This window comes from Sorex fumeus, unplaced genomic scaffold (assembly GCF_029834395.1).
Source record: "Sorex fumeus unplaced genomic scaffold, SorFum_2.1 ptg000178l, whole genome shotgun sequence".
Classification (NCBI taxonomy): Eukaryota; Metazoa; Chordata; class Mammalia; order Eulipotyphla; family Soricidae; genus Sorex; species Sorex fumeus.
The window spans coordinates 462,486-490,089 of NW_026606235.1; the positions used below are offsets into that span (position 1 = coordinate 462,486).

General features: G+C 54.9%; 1 protein-coding gene across 1 annotated transcript; it reads right to left on the reverse strand.

The window, feature by feature from the left end:
- Positions 1-27,064, reverse strand: LOC130017189 (XK-related protein 7-like). The gene is made up of 3 exons (XM_056107895.1): positions 26,457-27,064; positions 2,053-2,255; positions 1-1,064 (listed from the first exon to the last, which is right to left on the reverse strand). Exons 1-3 carry the CDS (start codon positions 27,062-27,064, stop codon positions 109-111), a joined length of 1,767 nt encoding a protein of 588 aa, XP_055963870.1. The 3' UTR covers positions 1-108.
- Positions 27,065-27,604: the final 540 nt, after the last annotated feature.

The window sequence follows — 27,604 nt, forward strand, 5'->3', positions numbered from 1 at the left end:
AACAGCTCCCTTCCCTCTAGCCTGGTGGCCTGGGACCTCCAGGCTCAACACTGATCTGTGTGGGTGATCGTCAGCCAAGCCTGTCCGTTTTCATGGACAGGCTGTGGCCTACACCGTGGTCTCATACTCCAGCAGCTCCTGGGAGGTCCCCATGCTCCGGTACTGCACCCGGGGCGTGGCAGGAGAGGAGTACTCCAGGGCCAGGATGGTCTTCCTGAGCCGCCGGTCAATAAAGTGAGCATCCCACGCCGGGTACTTCTTCCGGGGCAGGTCAATCCGAATGACCGGCCCCTCTGTCCGCAAGGCGCGGGTCACAGGGGTGGGAGGCAAGCCTGGTCGCACCTGGAAGACAGGTGGTGTGGGGGTCCCGGCACGTTCGCCCCCTATGGAGACCCCATCCCGCTCAGCGCCTGTAGTCCTCGGCAGGGACCTTGGGGGGCTTGTGATAGGCTCGGTTGGGGGGCCACAGGGCCCGGGGGCCTCGGGGAAGATGCAGCCCGGGGCCTGGGGACTCAGCATGGGCCCGTTGGGGTGCAGGAGGCAATAGTAGATACACATGAAGAAGATGCCCAGCGCGAAGCTGGAGGCCACCACGCACACCAGGATGAGGGAGCGGAAGTCGGTGGCGAAGTTGCGGCTGGAGTACCAGAAGCCCGTGAGCGCCGCGTTCTCCAGCAGCACGATGCAGTAGTAGAGCGTCATGCGGCAGCGGCTGCGGCCCTCCTTGACGTTGAACCAGCAGAAGATATAGATGATACCCACCACCATGTTGTAGATGATCTCCTCCCACTTGGACATGCAGAAGTCCGTCTCGCCCTGGATGACCCAGAAGGTCATGACACACCAGTGCGCCACGATGAAGATGCCGAAGTAGAGCTTGTAGACGCTCGCAAAGAGCGCAAAGGCCAGGCTGCGGGCGGCGATGGTGAAGAGGTGCCACAGCACCTGGGCCACGGCGCCCTTGTAGGACAGAGGCCGCTTGTCGTCCCGCGAGTCCCGCAGCACCTTCTGGTAGGAGGCCAGCGTCCAGGCCAGCGACACGAGGGAGGCAGAGGTGGACAGGGCTGTGGAGACAGGATGGGGGCGGGCCGGGCCGGGTTAGGGGCGGGTCTGGGTGAGGGGTTTGGGACATGGGGTGGGGGAGGGTTCTGGGTCAGGATCCGGGTGCTAAGGGAGGTATGAGCCAAGGGTCTCTGCATCGGGAGGGCGGTGGGGATGGTCTGGGTGGGTGGTCTGTAAGAGCAAGGATGGGGGTCTGAGTGAACGGTCTGGGCACTTGGGCAGTGGAGGGGGAAGGTGGGGTGAATGGGGTCGCTAGTTAGGGCAATTAGGGTTCAGAGGTCTTGGCAGGAGGATGGGAAATTGGGGTTCAGGTCTCTGAGAATGGGAAAGGAGGTAAAGAGGGGGTTATTATTAGGGCCTGGAGGAGCCAGGATGGGACAAAGTAAGAAGCTGGGGGCTGCCAGGATGGGGCTGGGGTGCGGAGAGGGATCTCCCAACTGGGCGCAGCTGAGGGCACAGGGAGAGTCTCCGGCTGGGCCCGGGATCCTGGGATCCCTGCATGGTCCCAGAAGTGCAGTCTTCGAGGATGCTGGGGGAGCTGGGCGGTGTCCAGCATGGGGCTCCGGGGTGATGGGGTTGCAGTTTCCTCTGACCTCGAAGAGTCGGCCTGCTGGACCGGCCTCAGGGAAGGGGTCAGCTGGTCTGTTTAAGGAGAGGCCCTGGGACCGGAACTAGGCCTGGAGAAGCTCCAAGGGGTGCAGAGGGGAAGATAAATATAGTTTCTCCAAGAACTGATGGTGACTGGGCAGGTCTATGAGATAGTGGGGTGCGGGGGGCTTCCCAGAGGATCTGAGACAAGGAGACCCTGGCTAGGACTTCTTGGGATTTGGCAAACGTAGGACTGATCTGCTCTGACATGGGGGATAGGAAGGGACAGAGAGGCAGGAAGTGGAGGGCCCAGGTGTCCCTTCATGGTGAGAGTGAGCGGACCATTGGGGTCCAACGCTTCTGGGGGGCGGGGCGGGGCGGGGCGGGGCGGGGCGGGCTCACCCGGCAGCAGGTCGGGCTCGCCGCCGCGGTGCACCAGCAGGCTGAGCTGCAGCACCAGCTGGGGCGCGCTGCGCAGGAAGGTCTCCAGCAGGCGCAGCATGCTCACGTCGGCGCTCTCGAACAGCATCCGCCAGTAGAAGTGGCGCCGCAGCCGCTCCCCGCGCCAGCGGCTCTGCAGCCCCAGGTAGAGCGCGCGCAGGTACCTGCAGAGGCACGGGGCACTGAGGCTCGGGGCGCGCCCCCGGGGACCGCGCGCGCAGGCACCTGCAGAGGCAAGGGGCACTGAGGCTCGGCGCCCGCGCCCCCAGGTCACCAGACTGAGTCTCCTCTCTCAGGCTGCGCGGTGCGTGTCCATCTCGCGCTGTCTCCGGGGCTCTAACATGAACGGGCTAACACTTCCTGGGCTTCCTCCTTCCTTACAGCTTCCTGGCAGGGCCAAGCGCTGCATAATCATCTTAACAGTAGAGCAGGCTGGAGCCTCTGAACTTACAGGCACCCTCCCCCATCTGGAGGGATTTATTTTGTTCTGGGGCCACACCCTGGGGTGTTCAAGGTTTCCTCCTGAATCTACTTTAGGGGTCACTCCAGGCGGTGCTCAGGGGACCTAATGTGCTGGGGATCGAACCAGGGTTGGCCCTGTGCAAGGCAGGCGCCCTACCCACTGTACTATCTGTCATCCTTGTTGTTCCCATTTTATAGGTGAGGAAACTGAGACCCAGAGAGGAGTGTCACTGCCCTAAGTCCCAGACGGAGACAGGGATGGGGGGCAGGCCCAAGCAGACAGGCATCGGGTCACCTTGTTAGGCACTGCTGCTGCCTCTGCTGTAGCCCAGAGGGTAGGGTGGCACTTCAGGACACTCTCTGGTGCCCACTTCCCGTTCTGTGGTCTGCGGCAGCTTCCTGGTCCGTTTGCACCCTCCCACCCCCTCTGGGAACCCAGTTCTCCCCAGGGAGCACAGGGAAGCCACTCCCTGGTGCTCTGCCTGGCAGGAGGCTTTGCTGCCACCTCTCCAGCGGCTTCTCCCACTCAGCGCCTGGCGCCTGTTGTCTGCACAGCCTCTGGCTCACATGTTCACATGTTCTCCCTCACTGCTGAGCTTCTGCACCTGCTGTTCCCCTGCACACCGCCCCCCCCCCCCCGCCACACGCACGCACGCACGCATGCACACACACACCCCAGCACCAAACTCGACTCACGCTGGCTTTTCTCCCAAGGCTCCCCTAACCCCACCCTCTCAGGCTTTGGGCATTCACCCAGCACGCGTCACAGCGGGGATGCTTCTCCAGATGGTGACCTCTCTGGGGATGTGGCCAGTCTGCTGGGTGCTTTGCACACAGTGGGTGCTCCCGCTGTGTGTGCGTGACTGTGTGCTTGTCCGGTTGAATGGAGGTAACCCTGCAGGGAGGGAAGGAGGGGGGAGTTCTGAATGCAGCCCCCAACTTGGCTTCAGACCTACTCAGCCATCTTCAGCGAGACCCCTTCTGCGTCCTAGTTAATCCGATGAAACTCACATTGCAACTACAAAGAGCACTGCCCAGTGGGGTGAGCGGGCGGGTGCCTGCAGGATCTCTGGTCTGACTTGCCCTCCTTGCCAGGCAGCTCCACCCCTACTCTTGTACCACTAGAGAGCCTGAATTTCTCCCCACAATTCCCCAAATTCTCTGACTCCTGGGGCCGGTAACAGAGAGGGTTTCTCTACTGAGACGAGGAGAAACTCCCCAGATTGAATGGCCTTGCTGTCTGAATCCAATTTTAGTATATGTGTTGCTGAAGTGAGCATCTCCAAGCCTGCTTGGATTGGGGCTGGGCCTTCTCCACCCAGATCCCCCATCTTCCAGTAGATAGGCATTACACCCACCAGCTGCTGCTGGCGCCAGGTGGTCCCATCAACGGCCAAGACCCAGAGACTATAAAACCAAGCTCCCAGCGACATCTTATTATCCTGTTTTTACTTTGGAGAACCCGGCAGGCTACCGAAAGTATCCTGCCCGCACGGCAGAGTCTGGCAAACTTCCTGTGTCGTACTCAATATGCCAAATACCAGTAACAATGATAGGTCTCATTCTCCTAGCCCTGAAAGAGCATTGAAATGGCTCTTTTAAAATCTCAGGGCTAGGAAGAACGAGACATTACTGGTGCCTGCTCAAGGCAATCGTCGAACAACAGGATGATCGTGATCGTGATCGTGATTGCTGTCTGAATCCAAAAGTGGGGATTCAGGGGCCGAGCAACAGTACAGTGGGTAATAGCACGCTGACCCAGATTTGCTCCTCAGCACCCCAGAGGGTCCTCCTAGCCCACCAGGAGTGAGTGATCCCTGAGCCCCAGAGCGAGGAGTAAGCCCTGAGCACCATGAAGTGTGGCACAGAACAAAGCCAAAAGCCAAAGTAGGGACCAAGGGGTCACTCACAGATGTGAAGAGCTGGCATTTCAGCACTTGGTCTGGGAGCCAAGGGGGCAACTTTCTTCAATGGCATGGGGCCCACCCAAGGGAAGAGTCACCCTGTGCACTGGAATTTGGGAGCAGCTGATAGCCAGGGAACCCCCAAATGAGAATCCTGTCTGAGTCTCAGATTCTCCACATGTCAGCAAGGGAATGAACAGGATGAAATCTTTCCAGGGCTAATGTTCTTGGTCCCAAATGCTCCCCCTGAAATGTGGCTGGAAATGCCCCCACCGGAGGGCGCTCCTCCTCCTCTCGGAGGCTCCCAGACTGTGGTGCTGGCACACCCTCACACAGCACCGGATGGGAGACCAGGGTTGAGGCCTGTTCCATCCAAAACTGAGTCTGAAACGCTGTTTCCTATGAGTGTCCCCTCCAAATACTGGGGTTCTTCAGCACCCCACCCTCAGCAGGGCATGTTTTTCCCGTCTGCCCACACACTTCAGAGAAAGTAGGTTTTTTTTTTTTTTGACTTTTGACTTTTTGGGTCACATCCAGCGATGCTCAGGGCTCACTCCTGGATCTGCACTCAAGAATTACTCCTGGTGGTGCTTGGGGGACCATATGGGATGCTGGGGATCAAACCTGGGTTGGCTGCATGCAAGGTAGAGGCCCTACTTAGGTAGAGGCTGTGTTATCACTCCAGATCCAGAGTAATGTGTATTTTAACTAGTTGGTATTACCAGGCCCTGGGCTGGAGCGATAGCACAGCGGGTAGGGCGTTCGCCTTACAAGCGGCCAACATGGCCGACCCGAGTTCGATTCCTCCGCCCCTCTCAGAGAGCCCGGCAAGCTACCGAGAGTATTCGATATGCCAGACACAGTAACAACAAAGTCTCCAATGGAGACGTTACTGGGCCCGCTCGAGCAAATCGACGATCAACGGGAGGGCCTTTACCTTTACCTTTACCAGGCCCTGGGAACTTCAGCATCCCACAGCCCACAGGAGAGATAAGATCAGAGCAGAGACATGTGTTCTATTGTGAAGCCCAGAGAAAGAGGGGCTGCTTTGAGGGGTGGGGGAGGGGAGGAAGGGGAGGGGCAGTCAGGAAACACTTCTAGAGGGAGATGTTTCAGGTTTAAAGCTGAGCATGGGGGCCAGAGCGATAGCACAGCAGGTAGGGCATTTGCCTAGCATGCAGCTGACCAGGGTTCGATCCCTGGCATCCCATATGGTCCCCCAAGCACCGCCAGGAGTAATTACTGAGTGCAGATCCAGGAGTAACTGCTGAGCATCGCTGGGTATGACCCAAAAAGCAATAATAATAATGATAATAATAATAATAACAATAAAAGAAAGCTGGGCACGGAGGCACACAGTGGTTGGCAGGACTAGCCGAGGCCCAGGCCCAGGGGCGTGGGGGAACACGGCCTTTCAGGGAAACAGTGATTTGCTGGACCTGGTGGGGGAGGGGGTGGCAGGCAGCAGGAGTGGTTATGGTCAGCAGCCTAAAAAGGTCAGAATTGCGAAGGGCATCCAGTTTGGGGTTGAAAGGTTCCGATTTCATCCTCCATCTGAATTCTATCCCAGAATTGGGGCTGATGCGATCAGCTTCGTGACGGAGGAAGTGCATGCTGGAAGGTGGTTTGGTTCATAGTCAGGCAAGGCTGGGGCTGGGCCAGGCCTGAGAGGGGGGGGCCTAGGAGGGGCAGTGAGCAGAGCTGATGGGGGTCAGAGGTCGCGGGGCAGGAGGGTCGGACTTGTGGCGGGGTAAAGACGGCCCACAGACCCTCAGCACACAACACCGTCCTCATCCTCTTTTTCTCCCTCCGACCCCGTTTCCTTTCCCAGTCCCAGGCTCTGGCTTTGGACAGGAAGGAGAGACCAGCTGGCCGACTGGGAAGGGGCCTGGGGAGCTGGTGGAGGATGCCACCCTGGAAGTTTCTCTCAGGCCGGAGGACCATCTGTTTCCCAGCCCAGGTCAGCATGAGGGAGGCCCCAACTCGGTGAGCATCCAGCACCCCTGCAGCGTGAGGGCTTCTGCTGCTCACGCACACAAAGGGCCCTGCAGCCTGCAAGCCCGGCCGGAGCTGGGAGGAGGGGAACAGGGGCCTTGAGCCCCAGAACGGGGGTCAGTGTGGCAAGACCACGCGGCTGGCTGGGGAGGAAAGGGCCAGCCGCTGCCTCCCTCTACCCTTTCTGGCAACGGGACAGAACCTGTGATGTCCCAGCCGGTGCGAAGTACTTGTTGCCAAAGCGTTCATGAGGTTTTCATGGGTCTCAGAAAACATTTGAGGTCTGAGGAGAAAACTGGCTTCCCAACGCAGGGAAAAACTGCAGAATCAAAAACGAATAAATGTTTAATTAAATGTCTGCAAAACAGAACATGATACCAGCCAGTCAACTGCAATTTGGCTTTTCTCTGATAATATATACTGGGTTATATATAATTTACATTTGGCGTTTGATGTTTCTGCATCTTAGTAATGGTAGATAGATGTGGGTCCACACAAAGGCCTTTCTTCGGGGGGGGGGAGGGGTGGCCTCACCTGGCGGTGCTCTGGGCTTACTCCTATCTCTGCGCTCAGGAATCAGTCCTGGCACTGCTTGGGGGACTCTATGGGATGCCGGGGATTCAAATCAGGGTCAGTCGGGTACCAGGCAAGTGCCTTAACCTCTGTACTCTCTCTGCCCCCAGCCTTTTCCCCTCTACTTACACAAAGCTTTTAAAACGGTCCATTCAAGACATACACCTCAATCTGTTGGGCCTCAGTTTCACCTTCTCTACAACAAGGCTGAGCACTCCCCATCCCATCCGTACACCGCCCCCGGGCACGATGCTGGATTCGGAGATACCAGCCCTGCCTTTGATGCTCTGTGGCCTGAGATCATCTCCATGCCTCTCCGAGCCTCACTTTCCTCCTTGTGAACCTCTGTGAATTGCAGAGAAATGTGATCTCGCCCGCACGGCAAAGCCTGGCAAGCTATCCGTGGCGTATTCGATATGCCAAACACAGTAACAAGTCTCACAATGTTACTGGGCCCACTCGAGCAAATTGATGAACAACGGGAGGACAGTGACAGTGCACACAGAGGGGGAAGCCTGGACCAGGAGAGAAACCTCTGCCGACTCCTGGTCACCTCTCTTGACACCTCCTCCAGGAAGCCGGCCCTACTGCCTTCTACTCCAAAGGAGTGGAGTGTGCTCTTTCTTCACCACAAGCCCCCCCCCCCCCCCCCCAGAGGGGCGCTCCTGGGAAGGAAAGGCATCCACACGCGCACATGTACTGCCCTCCAACTGCATCCCGGGGCTGTTGGGGCTGTCCATTCTCTCCCTGGCCTCCAGCCTGGTTTTGGCCACTGCCTTCCCGTCTCTTCTCTTCTCTTCTCTTCTCTTCTCTTCTCTTCTCTTCTCTTCTCTTCTCTTCTCTTCTCTTCTCTTCTCTTCTCTTCTCTGGGAGCTCTGCGGGTCCATGCCCGCCCCCACACCGCTGCCCGTCGCCACATGGCAACCAGTGGGATATTTGTAAGAGCTGTCAGATCTTGTCATTCCCCTTCTCAAAGCCTGCCCGGGGCCTCCCATCACATTTGGAATAAAACCCGAGCTTCTCCCCGCGGCTGGCAGGCCCTCGGCCATCTGGCCCTGCCTGTTTCTCTCGCCTCGTCACACCACTGTCATGGGTCCCCAGCGGACACTGGCGGTTGGCGCCATCAACACAGCCACACCCAGCCCCAAATCAGGACCCTTGTGCTCGTTCCCTGTTCCCTGAGGTCTCTGTCCTACGTCCTCCCTGGGCTGGCTCCGGGTGGGCTCGGCAGCCACCCACCCAGTCCCCTCTCTGCCCTCACCACGTCACTCCTCTCTGTCCCCTATGCTATGGCTCAGTCTCTGTTTTGTTTTGTTTTTGTTTTTTGGATTGCCCTGGGCAATGCTCAGGGGTTACTCCTGGCTCTGCACTTACTCAGGAGTTACTCCTGGCAGTGCTGGGGGACCATATGGGATGCTGGGGAGCAAACCCCGGTCAGCCGCGTGCAAGTACAGCCCTACCCGCTGCACTATTGGTCTGGTCCCTTGGTTTTGGTTTTGGGGCCACGCCTGGTGGTGCTCAGAGCTTCCTCCTGGTTCTGTGCACAGAGATCACTCCTGGTGGGGCACGGGGGAGTGAGCGGGGGTCAGCCACAAGGAGGCAAGCATCTCACCCGCTGTACTCTTCTTCGGGGTCCCATAGCCTGTCTCACTAAGGCTCACGTTTATTTTCTATTCTGCTACGCCCATGCAGGTAGGACCCTCAGCTGCCTTGGCCACCCCCGTTCCTCGCCTCAGCATATATTGTCAACACTCGCTCACTTATCTATTGGATTAATCAGCATGAGTCCGAGTGTATGTTCTTTCTGGCAGCCACAAGGCATCTCGACTTGAGTTGTGCCAGGACTCCTTGTTGGTGACTCCGGTGCCTGTGGACTCATGACGATTCCTCCTCCTCCAGGAAGCCTGCTCCTGATAGTCCTCAGCTGGGACCCAACTCAGGAAACTCCCAGAATGAAACACCCCAAGGCTGCCATGAGCCAGAGCCTAGCAGATCACTTCTGCTCACCCCCACTGTACAAGGGCACAAGGGGAGGAGACAGGAAACAGGCCCTCTGAGGTCTGTTTTGCATCCAATTTGCAAAGACTCCCTGTCTGCTGCTCAGAGCCGCATATCTGAAAGGAAGTGGGGAGTGCGTATTGTGGAGGGTGGGGCCGGGAGCCACAATAAGGGAAGAAGAAAGAGGAAGTCAGCAGTTAAGCCTGAGAAGTCTCCACGAGAAGGCCCCCCGAGCTGTCTCTTCAGGCCCCTGTGGGCCCCACATGCTGACCACAGGGTCAACACACAGCAGGAGCCTGTCCCTCCTTCCCTGGTCTGGTTGTGTTGCGAGGCAGCACTGAGCACCTTTCTGAGCAGCCCGCCAGGATACTCCTGGGCCAGGCCCGCCTCTGCCCACCTCTCTCCTGGTCTTTGCTCCTAGTCACCATGCCCTGGTGCCAGCCGGGGGCTGTGGCCTGGACAGTCCCCTGCAGGCGGTGAGACCACTGACCCATGGGGCACCCGTCAGCCTGTCTCTTGTGGCTGCCCCTTGAGAGTGGGGTCAGCTGGTGTATATTGCTCCCGTTAGGTCATTCTGTCTGTTTAGCTCTGGGGTCCTGGGTCAGTCTGTCCCTGGGCCTGTAGGTCACCTTGTCTTTCAAACACTGCGTGTTTGACGTCCAACTGTCTGTCTGTGTGATCCGGCAGTGCTGGGCCGGCATGCCTGTCCGCTCCCAGAGGCCGCAAACGTCAGTCTGTCTGTCTATCTCCTGGGGTGCCCAGTCTGCCCTTCCGTCTGAGACACTGTGCCGCTCCGCCTGCGTGGCTCCTGGGGTCCTGGCGGCCGCGTCCATCTGCTGGTCTGCTGCTCAGCTCGTGGCGCAGCGTGACTGCCGGTTTCCCGGCCGCCCTCCGCTGCCTGCTCCTCCCCGCCCCAGCTCCGGGCCTCTGTCTGTCTGCGTCTCTCACATCCTCAGCTCCTCCATCTGTCGGTCTCCGCGTTTCCGAGTGTGTGTTCTCGCCCCTCTCCACGCCCCCTCACAGCTCTGGGCCAAAAACACAGCAGCTTCCAGGGGATGGGGGTGGGGGGCCCTGCTCAGGCTCCCGCTCCCTCCAGGAACCGCCACCCCCTCCCCCCAACCCTGGGGTGGGGACAGGATGGAGCCTCAAGGTACCCACCCTCAGCACCCTCGGGGGAAGCCCACTCCCTCTCTGGAGGGGGACAGTGCAGGAGTAAGCAGAGTCACTGGTTGAGCCCCAGTGGGTCGGAGCAGCTGTGCTCAGCCTCTTTTGATAGATGGCTCCCACAGCAGATCTTTCCCAGGGCTGCTACTATTAACCTCATTTCACAACCCAAGAAACGGAGACCCAGAACATGGAATTTGTAAAAGTCACACCACAAGGTAGTGCCAGACCCAGGATGAGACTCGGCGCCTCCGCCTTGCTCCATTCTGGCCCAGTCCCTCCGGCAGCTTGTCTGGGTGCCCAGAAGGGGGACGAGCCAGCAAGCCGGGGGAGGTGGGGGCCCTGATAGACATGGACAGACAGCCGAGCACTGCCTGGGATCACTTTGGAGAAGCCTGGGGAAGAGCTGACAGTCTTTCAGGGTCAGGAGACAGGGCTCAAGTCTTACATGGGATTTGCTGAGAAAACTAGTCCTTCTAGTCCTTCTCTGGGCCTCAGTCCTTTTCGAGAAAACAGGCCAAACACTGATTCTGACCTGCCCCCCACCACACCAAGTTTTTTTTGGAGGGAAGTGGGTTGGGCCACACCCAGTGGTGCTCAGGACTTACTCCTGGCTGCGCTCAGGGATCACTCCTGGCGGTGCTGTGAGGGGTTGGCCAGGTGCAAGGCAAGTTGCCCTAAGCTCCGTACTATCAATTCCGCCCCAATGTACCCTGTTTTGTTTTGTTTTGTGGCCACACCTGGCAGTGTTCAGGGCTAACTCCTGGCTCTGTTCTCAGGAATCACTCCTGGCAGGGCTCGAGGGTCCATATTGGTGCTGGGGATTGAACCCAGGTCAGCAGTATGCAAGGCAAGCACCCTCCCCACTGTACTATTGTTCAGGTCCCTATCTTCTTTTCTTTATTATTATTATTATTATTATTATTATTTTGCTTTTTGGATCACACCTGGAGATGCACAGGGGTTACTCCTGGCTTTGCACTCAGGAATTACTCCTGTCGGTGCTCAGGGGAGCATATGGGATGCTGGGAATCAAGCTCTGGTCGGCCACGTGCACGGCAAATGCCCTACCTGCTGTACTATCTCTCCAGCCCTTGTTTGCTTAATAGCACATATCACAGGTGAAACTGGTCTCATTAACTTGCCAATATTTTTACTCTTCATTTCTCTACATTATCCTGGACACCAAGGGCCCACACTCCTCATGCTCAATACATGCTTGTCTCTTGGATGAGAGACAAAGAGCACACATGTACTTTCTGTGTTCTGCTTTGTAAGCTGTTCACACAAAGGCACTCAAGATGCTCGCAAAGAGCCCAAGCGCAGAGGTCAGCCAACCCGGGTGCAGATCCAGGCAGACACCTGTGTGGTCTAGAGCAAGACACTTCCCTCTGTGAGCCCCTTTGGGCAGTGCCCACTATGAAATCAGCAAGTGGCGGGGGGGGAGGGGTGTATGTAACACTCCCAGTCCAGAGTTGGGTGCAGGGCTCTTGGGAGGCAGTAAGGAGCTGTGTGGTCAGGTGCCTGACCGGAAGACAAGACCCCGGAGTTTCTGGTAGTGCTGAGGACCCCTCCAAGGCTGGGTCTCTCTGACTGTCCCCAGGAGACAGATGGTCAGGGGAGTCTCTTCGGGGAGAGTCCATGGGGTCTTCACCTTTCCCAGAAAACAACTTCCATTCACGGAAGACCTTCTAAATATGCTGTGCTAATATCCTCAACACAGTCCTAGGAGGTTTTATGGGCACTTTCCCTGTTTTCCAGAGAAGGAAACCGAGTCCCAGAAAAGAGTTTCACTGGACAACGAGTCACCCAGCCTCTGGGTACCCCCCTGGCTTCGTGATAGACAGACCCCCCCCCCCCCCGCCTGTCTGAAACTCGGTCTGACAGGAGCACCTAGACGGGAAGGTAAGCAGCAAGTCAGCATGGAATGAGAAGCATCTTCCAAGGGATCCAGACATTCTCCACGGGCCCCAGACACGGAGGAGGGCAGTGGTGCTGGAGAAGGGCCTGCGCCCGCCTAGCCTGGGAGTGCTTTCTGGTGCTGAGCCATGCCTGAGGAAGGGCCAGGAGGTAATAGGAAGAAGGAGGGAGCTTCTGACGGAGGAGCAAGCTAGACAAAGTCCCTGATTTAGGAGGGAGCAGGCAGGGGTGAGCGCTGCTCAGAGAAGTGAGTGGGGGAGGAGAGTGACGCGTGAGCCATGGTGCAAGACTTGATCTTCATCTTCAACTGAGGGGCCCCCCAGAAAGCTTCACACCGAGGCACGATGGGCTTCGACAGCACTTGGGGATTCTTGAGGGGCTCTGGGTTCTGAGGAAGAGATTGGAGGAAGACCAGGGTGGCAGGCGGGAAACTGGTTTCCAAGGGAAGTGAGGATAATCCAGAGGGAAGGAAATATGGTGACATTTGGAAGGCTCTTTAGAGCAAAGCTTTGCCCGAGGTTATCAATCCGCCAGAAGCATCAGAGCTGCGCCGCAAGTCAGGAATGGCCAACATCGGCAGGAAGGTCCTATGGGCCCATAACATTTTGTAGGTTTTCCAGGAAGCACTGGGCCCGCGCACAACAGCGGCCTACATGTGGCCCACGGAGCTCCAGGGAGAAAGGGCCCTCGTCCTCCTCCCCACCCACCATGCAGCGTGCTTCTGCCAGAAGGCAGAGAGGGACCTTCCCGGGTGGGTAGCCAGATGACTCAGAAATGTCAGCAACGAATGTGATTTTGCACGTGTGACTCCAGTTTCGGTGACTGGGCTGGGGACTGGGCTGTCTCCCTCCTCCCTTGCAGCCCCCTGCAGCCTCACAGCACCTCTTTTTCATGCTGGGCCCCGGCCAAACAGTTCCCTGCCACTAATTTTAGGCTCTGGCTGAAAAGCTGAGACCCTCTTTCTTTCTTTCATCCCACCCACTCCCATCAGCTCCCAGCTGGGGCCATTTCTCCCCCCCCCCCCCCCCCCCCCACACACACATGCTTTCCCACCAGGGAAGCAGACAGCCCTCTTTCAGAAAAGCACTTGGGACCAAATACCCATCTCACAGATCTCCTCACTCTGGCCTCACTTTTCCCATCTGCAAAATGGGTGCAGAGCAGGCTAAACCCTAGGACCTCATACTTGAACTCAAGGCTCTCTGTCCCCCTCCCCACTTTACTCTTTTCCTGATATTCCTGTGCGGAATTGTAGTATCCTGAGCCAGGGAAGGAGAGAGGACTACAGTCTAGTCTCCTATGGTGATGGAAGGAACTGGGAAATTAGGACCAGGAACAAGCCTTCCTTCTCTCTGTTCCTGATTTGGGAGAGGGACGGAGACAGTAAAAGGTGCCAGGCTAATATTATGAGGGACCCTGGGGAGTGACGGATGGGTGCCCTGTCTGAAAAGGCAGCTGCCCCTCAGCTCCAGCTGACTCCTGCCTAAAAGGAGGAGTGTGGCTACAAATTCATTTTTTCAAGGTTAGCTGGAAATTCTGGTATTCATACCGAAAGGGGAAAAAAAACAAAAACCAGCTTATTTGGAAATGTTGGCAAGTGATTTAAAAAAATACCATGTGAGTTTTTAAGAAATTATTTTTCCTTTTTTTAGGGGGGTGTGATAACAGCATTACATAGTTGAGTTATATATTCCAGAAGTCTTCTTCGACATGTACTGGGGTATTTATGGCTACCAGGATGTCTGAAATTTGCTTCAAAACAACACAGAAGGCGGAGTCTAGCCTACGGCCTCGGCCTTGAGTGTCAGCGATGCCAATCCTGATGGTTATGGAGATTCAGACCAATTTAAAATAACTAACATTGAAGAGTTATTTCCTTGGTCTTAGTAGCCACATTTCCAAGTGTTCAGTGGGCCTGTGTGGTTCTCAGCAATGGGACTAAGCTACGCGACAGAGCCCTCTGTCCTCACACAACCTTCCACTGGTGGCGCCGTCTGTGAGGAAGAAGGTTGGCCCAGAACTGATCCTTACTGAAGCAGAGAAATGACATTTGGAGGCTCAGTATCCTGTTCTCTCTCTCTCTCTCTCTCTCTCTCTCTCTCTCTCTCTCTCTCTCTCTCTTTCCCTCTCTCTGTCTCCCTCCCTCTCTCTATCTCCCCCCTCTCTTCCTCTCTCTGTCTCTCTCTCTATGTATGTGTATGTGTATGTGTATATGTGTGTCTCTCTGTCTGTCTGTCTGTCTCTCTCTCCCCTTCTGTTTCTGGCCCACACCTGGTGGTACTCAGAGCTTACTCCTGGCTCATAAATCATTCTTGGTGGGGGTCGGGGAACCATATGGAATTCGAGGGATCAAATCCGGGTCAGTGATCCACAAGGCAGGTGCCCTCCCTGCTGGGCTACCTCTCTACTCCTATTTCTGTATATTTTCCATAATAATATTTTTCATTAAAAACTAGAGGGAGTGGCTGGAGCAATAGTACAGCAGGTAGGGCATTTGCACGAGGTCGACCCGGGTTCGATTCCCAGCATCCCCTAAGCACTGCCAGGAGTAATTCCTGAGTGCAAATCTAGGAGTAATCCCTGTGTATCGCCGGGTGTGACCCAAAAAGCCAAAAAAAAAAAAAAAAGCCTAGAGGGAAAAAATATTGCAGGTCAAACAAACAGGTCCTCTGGCAGGATTTGTCTGTGGGTCACTGATATCAACATTTGGCCTGGAGGTCATGGCAGAGCCCTTGTGTCAGATTCAAGGATAACAGCAGTGATGGGCTTCAGGAACCATCTCCTGTACCAGCGAAACTGACAAAAGGCCCCGTGACAGCTTCCCGATAGAGGAGCCTCTTCCATGGGCATGTGTGGTGACGCGGAGTGGATGTCCTTGGGGAGAACTGGCCCAGGAAAGCTCCACTGTGGGCTGTTCTCGCTTTGATTCAAACCGATCCTGTGGTCTTCTGTCCTCACACAGAAGCCTCTGCATTCTCGGGCGCCAAAAAACAAGTCTCCTTCCTCAACTCAGAGCCAGTGGGTGGAGCTTAGTCTGATCAGGACCCCCCCCCCTCCATTCCCCTCCCAACCCCTGTTGCTAACCAAGCAGGATGGGCTGCTGCTTGGGCCAATGACAACCATGAGGATAAAAAATGTTTTCTGAGGGCTGGAGAGACAGCGCAGGGGATAAGACACTTGATTCACATGCCTTGGTTCAATCTCCAGCACTGTATAGGGCCCCCCCCAAGTCTGCCAGGAGTGATCCCTGAGCACAGAGCCAGGAATAAGCTCTAAGCATTGTCAGATGTGGGGCTGAAGTGATAGCACAGCGGGTAGGGCGTTTGCCTTGTACGTGACTGACCCGGGTTTGATTCCCAGCATCCCATATGGTCCCCTGAGCACCGCCAGGAGTAGTTCCTGAGTGCATGAGCCAGGAGTAACCCCTGTGCGTTGCTGGGTCTGACCCAAAAGCAAAAAAAAAAGCTCCAAGGACTGCCAGGTGTGGTCCCTCATTAAAGTTTTCTGAGTCTATAGTATGTGACAAGCCTCATGCATTTCTACCTCCTTAAGACATCTTTACAAGAGCACCTTGGGAGATGATCTCTGTCACTATCTTGATTTCACAGATGAGATGGATCAAGGCAGTCGGCCGTACCCATGTCTCTGGGGTAACAGCTCCAGTTGTCCCTTCTGCGTCTCTGCATTTATCCACTGGCAGTCTGGAAGGCTGCAAATGCAGGTCTAGTAGACCTCGGTGAGGACCCACAGCTGCGAAAGGCTCCCATCCTGCCTCGGCTTCCCCACCTCCACCCTCTAATCAGCCAGAGGAGCAAAGCTGCTTCAACAGACCGGCTGGGTACAAGGCCACCAACAGCAGCCGAGGGTCTGCTCTGGGCGGGTCACAGTGAGGGTGGGGGAAGAGAGAAGTGACAAATCTTTATTTCCCTGGAGCCTTGTTATCTGGTAGGAAACCCAGCCGGGTGGGCAGACAATCACAACAGAATATGATCAGGGCTGAAGAAGCATGAGTAATTGTGCCTAGGGGGGAAAGTCAGAGCAGAAGCACCCAGGATGTTAATAGTGGAAATTTTATGTTAAAGTAAAGATTTCGAACTGCCTTTCTGACTGCTTCCCTGCTTCACAAAGAAATACATGATTGATTGTTTTGTAAGGAGCCACTTGACTGAGAAGGTAGTGGTACTTGGTGGTCACTTGTGTGGGCCTGGGAGTCTGACTTTGGGGCCTCAAAACCTACCTACTAACCAGGAGGAGACTGTTACTGCCCTGTGCCTCAGTATCCACCTCTGTACCACGGGTCAGTATGCCAGCTGATGCTAACTGAACACTTACCATGTGCTAATTACAGTGGACAGCATGTTCCATCTATAAGGGTCATTCGTAGAAAGATATTATTTGTTTGTTTGGGGCCACACCCAGCTGTGCTCTGGACTTATTCCTGGCTCTGTGCTCAGGGATCACTCCTGACAGGGCTCGGGGGACCTTATGTGGTGCCAGGGATTAAACCTGGGTCAGCTGCATAAAAGGCAAGTGCCTTATCTGCTGGATTATTGCTCCAACCTTGAGGGATGTAATTATTCCTTGATGAAATAAAGGCTAAGTGACTTGTCCAAAGCCACTGAGATCCTGTGTGTCAAAGCTAGAGTCTAGGCTCCAGGGTCTCCGTCTCACCACAGACCCCAGGATTGTTTGAAGAGGAATAATGTAATATAAAGCTGTATAAGTAGCAACTGCTTTTCAGTAATATCCAATTTCAATAAAAAAAAGATGAAAGTGTACATGTATTTCTTATTTAATTAAAAGCCAGGGTAAAGGGGCTGGAGAGATAGTACATCAGATAAAGTACTTGCTTTGCAAATAGCCAACCTGGGTTCGATCCCTGGCACGACATATGGTCCCCTGAGCACCACCAGGAATGATCCCTGAGCACAAAGCCAGGAGTAAGCCCTGAACACTGCAGGTACGGTCCCAAACCAAAACCGAAACGACAAAAAACTAGAGCAAAGGGCCAAAGAGACAGTACAGGTGCTGAGGTGCCTGTCTTGCATGAGGCCAACTTCAGCTGGATCCAGGGACCCCCAGCACCACCAGGAGTGGCCCCTCTGCAGAACTAGGAATAGGCTCTCAGCAACACAGGTTGTGGCCCAATCCCAGGCCCTCTAAAAAAAGAAAATCAAGCAAACAAAAGCAAGAGTCACTGTCACTGTCCTCCTGTTGTTCATCGATTAGCTCGAGCGGGCCCAGTAACATCTCCATTGTGAGACTTGTTACTGTGTTTGGCATATCGAATACGTCATGGGTAGCTTGCCAGGCTTTGCCGTGTGGGTGAGATACTGTCAGTAGCTTGCCAGGCTCTCTGAGAGGGGCAGAGGAATCGTGCAGGCGAGATACTCTCGGTAGCTTGCCAGGCTCTCTGAGAGGGGCAGAGGAATCGAACTCGGGTCGGCCGTTTCAGCCGCATGCAAGGCAAACGCCCTACCCACTGTGCTATTGCTCCAGCCCAAAAGCAAGAGTAAAATCTTCAAATGTACAGGAACTATTCTCTGCCCCCAGAGCTAGTGGGGAGGGGACTGAACTCTCCCTTCCACCTTTTCTGGACTGCCTGAGGTTTCAATAGGGGCCTAGGACTTGTAACAAAAGATGAAACAATCAAGCAATGTCAGTCCCTGATTGTGTGGTTTTGGGGGTATGGGGGGTGGGAGGGCGCAGGGTGCCCTGTGTTGGGACTCATCAGGGAGGTCTTCTCAGAAGAGGGGACATCTGAGCCTGGCCTGGGAGGAAGGGAGCGCTGGGGAAGGGCAGGGCTGGAGGACTGGAAGGGTGGGGGCCTCAAGCAGTAAGGAAAGAGATCTGTGGGAGCAAGAGGGGCTTCAGTAAGGAGAGGGGAAGTCGTGGGAGCAGAGACGACTCAAGCAGGAAGGAAAGAGGGCATTTGGGAGCAGAGAGGGACCTCCTTGGCCCAAAGTGACCCAAGCAGAGCCGGGCTCCAGGCTTCAGGATTTCCTTCGGCTGCAGGTGGAGGCAGGGATTGGGGGGCAGGGGGCACAGAGAAGAGTGGAGGCTGGAGGCTGCTGGCTTTCCCAGGGGAGGAATTCCAGAGCCCTAACAAAGGCGGGGTGGTGAAAAGAGAGGCCAGTACCTCCTAACCCATCCTCCTTCCTCTCCCCGGGGACTGGCCGCAGCTGCTGGGGTTCAAAGCCATTTCCTGGCAGCTCCCCCCTCTGCCCCCGGGGCTTCTCCTGTGTGGTCTTTATAGATCAAACAGGGGACTCTGGGCCGCACTGCCGCCACTATGTCTGTTAGGAGCAGCTCTAATGGCCTGTTGCTGTCTGGTGGGCTAGAGGAGGAGGGCAGGGGGGTGGGGGTTGCAGAGCATCCCGGAGGGGGTCTCCGGGAGGTGGGTGGTGGGGCTGGACCAGACCAGCCCTCAGCCCTGAGCCTCGCTGCTGATTAAACATGTTTCAGCTGCGGAACCACCAAAACCAGGTCCTTGACATGTGGTTCCACAGTTCACATATGGAAACAGAGACTCTGAGATACACGGGTTGAGATGGTAACGAGAGGCCATGGAGCACTGCCTGAAGAGTGTGATGTGATCTAGCCCCTGCCCTGCTCTAGAGATAAGGATGCGAGTGGTGGTGGCCAATGAGGCACTTCCTGTGTTCCAGGCACTGCACTAAACTCTATACATACACTACTTCATTGGCCACTCACCCCAGGCACATGAACAGGTACAGATACTTAAAATATATCTGTAGCACTGTAGCACTGTCCTCCCATTGTTCATCAATTTGCTCGAGCGGGCACCAGTAACTTCTCCATTGTGAGACTTGTTGTTACTGCCTTTGGCATATCGAATATGCCACGGGGAGCTTGCCAGGCTCTGCCATGTGGGCAAAATACTCTCAGTAGCTTGCTGGGCTCTCCGCAAGGATGGAGGAATCAAAAAAATATATCAGTACTTATGAGAAATACTTTTTGTTTTGCAGATGAAAACATCGAGGCAGAAACAGTTACTCATGTGCCAAATCACAGACAGTGGCAGACACCAGATAAGGTAAATACCAAGCATGTGAAAAGCATGTGAAGTTTTTTTCTTTCTTTTTGGGTCACACCGATGATGCTCAGGGGTTACTGCTGGTTCTGCACTCAGGAATCACTCCTGGCGGTGCTTGGGGGACCATATGGGTTGCCGGGGATTGAACCCGGGTCAGCTGTGTGCAAGGCAAACACCCTCCCCGCTGTACTATCATGCTAGCCCCAAGAACGTGAATTCACCATGAGTATCCTGGCCCTAGTGGGGAAATAAGCCAGGGAAGGAAAGTAGCCCTTATCCACCTTTATCTGAGGCCAACCCAAGCCTGATGCCACCACCTCGGTCCAGTCTCTCCTCCCCTCTCCTCCCCCACCACCTCTCCCCATAAATCTCTTGGATCTTTCAGTTTTACACTGAACTCCCTTTCGTTGACTTCCCACCAAACAGCCAGAATCCACATGGTAAAACATACGCCAAATCCCACTCCTCCTCTGCTCACTCCCCTGGGCTCCTCCACTTCCTGCGGAGTGAAAGCCCACGGCTTTGCACCGGCCTATCAGCAGCCTCTGTGTGGTCTGACTCCAGCCAACCTGCCGCCATCCTCGGCCCCTTTCCCTTGCTCTGTGGCCGCCTCTTGCGCATCTTCCTTTGACCTGGGCCACCCTTCCTTCCCCACACTCCACACAGCTTGCTCTCACCTTATTTTGCCTCTGCTGGCAGGCCGGCACCTCCTTCTTATAGAGATCCATTCTGACCTGATCTTGAAAAGCCTCGCCCTCCTCCCTGGCACTCGGTACCCACCCACCCACCCACCCACCCACCCACCCACAACCACCTGCCCGCTTTGCCTTTCCCATGGCACTTGCCAGCAGACCTACTCTCGGGTTACTGTATGTATCATTATGTTTTACTGGCTCATTGGCTCCTCCCAGGAGACTGGAAAGCACCAGACTTTCCTCTGTCCATCATCCCATTCCCAGCAATTTGCACCACTCTCGATGTCTCGCAGGTGCTCCCGAGAGCTGCAAAATGGATGGCTTAGATGGACCTCACAGCTGCTCCAGCCCTGCGGCTATAGGGGCCCCTGTGGCCTTCTTGCCCTTCTGCCCCCTCCCTGGCCACCTGCTCGCTGAACAAATCTTCCATAAGGAACAAAATCCTGGCTGATCTCTCAAATCACTGCCAACAGCTTGGCAAGAAAGGGCTAAGTCCTTGGTTAAATCCTAGGTCTCATTAAACCTCCAAATAACTCACAAATGATCCTGATTTTGCAAGGGACATGGTTTGGGCACGGAGATTAGACAACTTGCCAAGATCACATCTAGGAGGTGGCAGGGTCAGGATTTGACTTGAGGTCATTTGGATACAGAATGCATGTCTCGGGGCTGGAGAGAGTAGAGGAGTAGGATGCTTGCCTTCTATGTGGCTAACAGGGTTCCATCCCCTGAGCTCTGCCAGGAATGACCCCTGAGTACAGAGCCAGGAGTAAGCCCTGTGCACCACCGGTGTAGCCCCCAAACAAAGCAAAACAAAAATCAGAATGTGTGCCTATTTTTTTTTCTTTTTGGGAAACACCCGGTGATGCACAGGGGTTACTCCTGGCTCATGCACTCAGGAATTACTCCTGGCGGTGCTCGGGGGACCGTATGGGATGCTGGGAATTGAACCCAGTTTGACCGTGTACAAGGCAAATACCCTACCCACTGTGCTATCACTCCAGTCCCTAGAATGTGTGTCTTGACCATGATGCCAAGAATTTCACTTCCAGAGGGACCCCAAGAGTCCAACTTCATACAGTCACTAATCCACGTTAGGATTGTTACTGAATGCAGGGGTTATGAGAAGACAAGAGGGAGCAGTTGGGGGGGAGTGGGGGGTTGGGGCTACGCAGAGAGATGGGTCTTGGGAAGTGAGCCTCAGATCCATCTCCCTCTCTCCCTGTTATGGAGTCCCAAATTCTGACGGTCTAGAAAGAATCCCATGGCAGATCAGTTCCCATTAATTGGCTTAGCAAACCAAGCTTATCTGGGCAAAGCCGGGCCTGGAGAGTTCAGGATTAGAAGTGGGCTTCGTGGCTCACTGCTCTGCTGCCCACAGGGTCAGAGGGGACAGGGTTAGGAACTTTAATTGGCTTAACAGTCCTGAGTGGCTTAAGAGCTCAGAGGGTTGGGCGGAAAGAAAACACAAGTTGGTATCAACCGGCTTCCTGTCAAGCACATGTGCTCTTCCCGGGGGTCTAGCCAGGCTGTCTCTGCAGGGCTCTGGGATCCACCAACGTCACCAGCAGGTTATACCAGAGATGGAGCTGGGGCGTAGGAATTGGAAAAAGCTGGCTTGGTCCCTCTTCTCTTTCCCACTTCCTCAATAGTGTAAATCACCTTACCCAATTTCTCTGAACGTCACTTTCTAGTCTGATGCTACTGATGAGTACACCAGTTGCCCCCACTGAGAAGGGTCAGGGTAAAATGAGATCATGTGTCTGGAGCACTTCAAATGGGGTCTTTCCCGCCACTCCCTCCTCAGAGCCTTATTGTGTGTTTAAAATAATTACAAATAATTGGACCAGATGATAGTGCAGTGAATAGGGTACGTGCCTTGCATGTGGCTGACCTGGTTTGACCCCCAGCACTCAATATGGTCTCCCGAGCCTTGCCAGGAGTGATCTTTGAGGGCAGAGCCAGAAGAAAGCCCTGAGCACTACTCAGTGTGGCCCCCAAACCAAAAACTAAAACAAAAGACAATAATTACCACATCAGCTCTTTATCAGGGGTTTGGAAACAGAATAAGATGACATGTGTGAAATGACCTTATGACCGTGAAGAGTTAGTCCAGAGGTGTACAAAAGAGACAGACCCTCGAATATGTTTCCTTGGGTCGACATTATTTTACTTTTTCCTTTCCTTTTTTTCTTTTTATTTTGGTTGACGTTATTTTAAGAAATTTTCATCGGAGCCATGAGTGGTAGGACAAAGTTAAAGCACTTGCCTTGCATGTAGCTATGGCCACAAACCTGGTTCTAATCCTGGCACCCCATATGGTCCCCCTGAGCCATGCGTGGTCCCACAACAACAATAACATCTTAATTAGTAGTTAAAAATGGGGAGATTCCACATAAACAACACAGTTTTCCACTTCTCTTGTGAAATCAGGACTTGCCAATATTGGGGGATTGGTTTCTGCAAGGCACCATCTACTAGAGGTGGACAGGTGGTCCCCCTTCTCTGGGAAACTGTATGCCCTCTGGTTTCACGCACCTATGCAAGGCAATCACACTACACACTGTACTATCTCCTCACCCCTTGACAAGGATCCTCAAGGTATCAAAGCTTTTGTTTGGATTGCACGAGGAGCTGAAAGAGTGGGGAGGGACCTTGCCTCACACCAGGCTGATCCCAGTCCCCTATATGGTCCTTGCACACCATCAGGAGTGATTCTTAAGCATAAAGCCATAGCAAGCTGTGAACAGCACTGGGGATGGCCAAAAAACAAACAAAAAGGTAGACACAAAGCAAAAAAGAAGGAAATTAAGCAGGAGAAAAGAAAGAAAGAGAGAGAGAGAAAGAAAGGAAGAAAGAAAGAAAGAAAGAAAGAAGAGAGAAAGAAAAAAAAGAGAAAGAAACATGGAAGGAAGGAAGGAAGGAAGGAAGGAAGAAAGAAAGAAAGAAAGAAAGAAAGAAAGAAAGAAAGAAAACCAGAGCCTTTTAGGATTCAAATAATTTTCACTTAGAACTGGAGATCGGGGATCGAAAAATGCCTTATTTTTAGCCTTGGAGCGCTCAGATATCATCTCTCAGACACGCCCCCTGGATCTCACAACTCAGAACATCTGTAGCAAGTTCTGCAACTCCACAAACCTGTTCATTGTGGGGATATTTCATGTAGTAGGCAAACATGTTGCACTAACACTGCTTGATTTCTAGGAACACCAGCCACAAATGTTATACCTCCTCTGAATCTTCCTCCCTTGAGCCACATGCTCAGCCATTTAAAAATCTGATCAAACTTTTGTTGCTGTTGTTGTTCATTTTTGGACCACACTTGGCGGTGCTCAGGAATAACTCCTAGCTCTGTGTTCAGGAATGACATCTGATGGGCCTCGGGGACCATATGGGATGCTGAGGATCAAACCCAGGTCGGTCATATGCAAGGTAAGCACCCAACCTCCTGTACTATCTCTCTGGCCCCTGATCAAACTTTTGGGATATGGGACCCTGAGATGGATAGGTTTTGTCTCTGATAACTAGACCTAGAGTCAGAATTCCAAAGGAGGGCAGCTTCTTAGAGTGATCAAATCTAATATTTTTCATATCACTTATAGGGAAATGAAGGCCCAGGGCTGGAAAGAGTGTCACTCAAGGTCACCTAACAAGCCAGTCACAAGCCTGGCTGTCAGTGTCCTTCTCCTGAGTTCCACCCCCCAGCCAGCACTTCCCCACAATCCACAGTCTCTGCATCCTTACCCACATAGTCCAACTCCCTCCCCTTCTTTCACATTCTTATCTCTGTGCAGCAGAAGCCCTGACTTTCTATCATCCTGGAATCTTGGGATCTCAGACTCATAATTCTCTGAGCTTGGAAGACACTTTAGTGGAAGAACCGCAGGTTGATAAATGGACCTGGACTCTGAAGGTAAGAGTCTTTAATTCTTGGTTTGGTTTGGGGGGCCACATCTGGTGGTGTTCAGGGCTTACTCCGGGCTCTGCATTCAGGGATCCCTTCTGGCAGGCTTGGGGGACCATATGGGGTACCAGGGATGAAAGCTGGGCCGGCCACACGAAAGGCAAGTGAGCTTCCCACTTCACCGTGGCTCCTGAAGGCAGAGTTCTGCATTCTCACCCTTCTAGTCCCAAGCTGTGCAGTGTGACCTTGGGCAAGGATGCCTGTCTCTGAGCTCCATGTCTTTATCTGATTGGCAGCAATGGTAATACTAGCCACCTGGCAGAGTCCTTAGGGCATGAGACAGCACACCAGTCAGAGGGCAACCAATAGTCACGGCACAAAGTGAGTGCTTAATAAAATAATTTTCACAGGACTGTCGGGAAGGTCTCCAAAGACCCTGCCTGAGTGAAAGGCATCAGCTTATGATTGAGAGAGTGGAATTGGACAAGATGGACCATGCCTATCTGCCTCTGTAAGCTCTTACAGCTTGATACTACTAGATTCAGGGTTTTTTTGGTTTGTTTTTTGGGTTACACTCAACAGTGCTCAGGAGTTACTCCTGCGTCTGCACTCAGAAATTACTCCTGTTGGTCCACAGGGACCATATGGGATGTTGGGGATCAAATTCAGGTCTGCCACATGCAAGGCAAATGTCCTACCCACTGTACTATCATTCTGACTCCCAATTCAGTTTTTTTTTTTCAAGAGAAGCCAGGACTCTGGCTTTTTTAACTACTATACAAGCCAAACAAAATACTCCAGCACACGAGGTTCAATTAGTTTGTCATTTCTGCAGGACCATCTCATCATTCCAGTCTTCCTTCATTTTACAAAAGAGGATGAAGAGGAAGTTTTAGTGAAGAAACTAGGCATCCGAATGAATGGTCAGCCACTCTCCTGAGACTCTGGGTCATTTATTTTATTATTTTTGGCCCTGTTAAGGGAAATTCAGTGTATATTCAAAAAAATCTTAGTTTATTGAAAGTGGAATTTGAACAAGGGGAAGATGAGGGATTGAGGTGGCTGGGAGTCGAGGGGGCAGGTGGCCCACTTCAGGGTAAGGGAAGGGGGGGTTGGGGGAAGCTTTGGCTACCGAGAATAGGAAGTCACCATTTCAGAATCTAAAAATATCCTCACCATCTGTCCACTTGGGCACAGAATGATAAATGCAGATTAATTCCTGGATGTAGACATGAATATTTCTATGTGTCAAGCTAATAATAATAACACCACCCTGTTTGGATAGCGCTCCACCCCCTTTCTTCCCCTAGGGCAAGCTAATTGGAACATACACATCATCTTTGGCAGGCCTAGAGGGGAAACTAAGGCAGAATGAGACCTGGCAACTTACCAAGGGTGACGCAGCAAGTGAGCAGCTGGGACAAACCCTGGGAGTCCTGTTTCCAACCCTCAGCCCAGAACTGAATCTTCTGAGTTAGACAGAATGTGTTAACAAGTAGCAGAACAAATATAACAACAGCAATAATCACCCCTTTCATCTCCAAAGTGACTTTGAGTTTTTTTTTCTATGTTTTCCCCAAGTCTGTAATAATCACCATACTCTATTAGATTCCTTTAAAAAAACATGTTTTAGTCTACAGAGCCTTCGCGGAGATCTGGTCTCTCATTCAACCATCGCAAGCAGTACGGCAAAAGTGGTGGTAGACCCTGGGATGTGCAGAGCAGGGTTCTCTCACTTCCCAGGTAAGGAAACGAGACTTGAAGAGATGAAGACACCAGGGAGCAAGTTCTCTAGCAAGTTTGTTCTGTCAGTGCAGTTAGAACCCGAAATAGCAGAGCAATTCTGACCGGGGGAACCCTAGGAGTAGCATCCCTCCTGCTTCCCCCCATCAACTCAGCTCATCTCACAGGCACCCTCAGTCCTGGCAGAGGGAGAAGCCTGGGGGTGGGAAACTGCACAGAGCTTCAGTTTTGTCTCTCCTGGGCTTAAAGGAGATCTAGCAGCCCTCTCGTCTGAGACTCAAGATTTCTACTGGGCTGGTAGCGGGTAACTACAAAACAGAAGGAGCCAGGGAACCTCTCCGGCTACTTCCTCACCTGCCCCTCGGCACTTCCAAAGTCCAAAAACTTTGGGCAGGATATTATTCTTTCAGCTCGGATTCTGTTTCTCTGGGGGAAGAGGGGAACAAAGTGCAGATCCAAAACTGAGAACTCTCTGGGAACAGAGAAGGGCTTCTGAGATCTTCCATAAGCCTGGCTCAGCTCAGGTGGAGAGCAGAGAGAGGGTCAGGGCTGGAGGAAGCCCGGGGGTCCCTGCTCCAAACTTCACACTCACGCCCATCCGCGCCCCCCCACTACTCTTGCAGACAGACAGACAGACACACACACACACACACACACACACACACACACACGCACATCCCTCTCAGGATCACTTTCTTCTCGCCCTGTCCCGTCTCCCCTTCAGACCCGAAAGGATGGTACCCGGGGTGGTCAGAGTTGGAGGGCAGAGGTCGGGGCGGAGCTGGTCCAGAAGGAATCCGAGCTCCACTAGGGTGGGGTAGGGTGGAGGAGGCGAAGCCCCCCGCGGGTCCCGGCGGGCCGGGGTACGGGGTGGAGGAGAGGGGGGGAGCCGCGCACCCCACCCGCACCCCCCTTCTCCGCCCCGCTCCCTCCCGCGGCGCATCGCCTACCTCCAGACCTGGCCGAGCTGCAGGAGGTGGACGAGGGTCTGCAGCAGCCAGACGCAGAGGCGGCAGCAGCGGCGGCGGTAGGCGGCGGCCGCCGAGGAGGGCGCGGGCAGCGGCGGCGGCGGCGGCCCGGGCTCGGGGCTGCCGCCTTCTTTGGTCCGCAGGGCGGCGAGGGCACTGTCCTTGGTGCTGACGACGGCGGCGGCGGCGCTGCTGTCCTTGGTGCTGACGGCGGGTCCCGGGGCCCCCGCGGGCTCGGCGTAGTCGTAGACGAACCAGCGGAAGCTGAGCAGCTGCACGACGAGCGAGGGCAGCAGCACGAAGAGCAGCGTGAGGCCGAAGTAGGTGCGCTGGCCCTGCAGGTAGTAGGAGGCCGCCAGCCACAGGTCGGTGGCGCCGTCGGAGAAGAAGACGAGCAGCGCGCACAGCACCCAGCAGCAGTCCCGCAGCTCGTAGCGCGGCCCCGCGCCGCCGCCCGCCGCCGCCGCCGCCGCCGCCGCCGCCGCCGCCGCGTCGGCGCGTCCGCCCGGCCCGGCCCGGGCCCCGCCGGCCGCCCCCTCGGCGCCCGCCGCGCCCGCCGCGCCCGCCGCGCCATCCGACTTCGCGGCCATGTTGGCGGAGCGGGAGGCGGGAGCGACTTCCGGGCGGCGCGGGGAGGACCCTGTGCGGGCGGCGCCTCCTCCTCCCCCTCCCCCCCTCCCCCTCTCCGTCCTCCTCCTCCTCCTCCTCCTCCTCCTCCTCCTCGCCGCCGGCTCAACGATCCCGGCCCGCGGCGCCGCCCCCGCCCTGCCTGCCCCCAGCCGGCCGGACCCGGGGCCGGACCCGGCGCAGGGGACCGCGCCCCCCTCGGCTGCCCCGCCCGCGCCGGGCCGCGGGACCCCGCCGCCGCTCCGCACCCGCCCTCCCCACGCCCCGGCTCCCCCTCTTCTTCTCCTTCCCTCCAGCGGGCCCCTGGGCGCGGCGGGGATGAGGGGGGCGGAACGCGCGGTGCCCAAGGACTTGGAAGTCAGGCGCCCCCCGATAACCTTCCAAGAGTCACGCCGGGCGACCCCGCCCGCCTCCGATTTCCTGACTTGGCACCGTGTGGTTCAATCCCTTTTCTTTGATCTCGGAAGCTCCTTTTCCTTATTGTCTTTTTTTTTCTTTTTTTT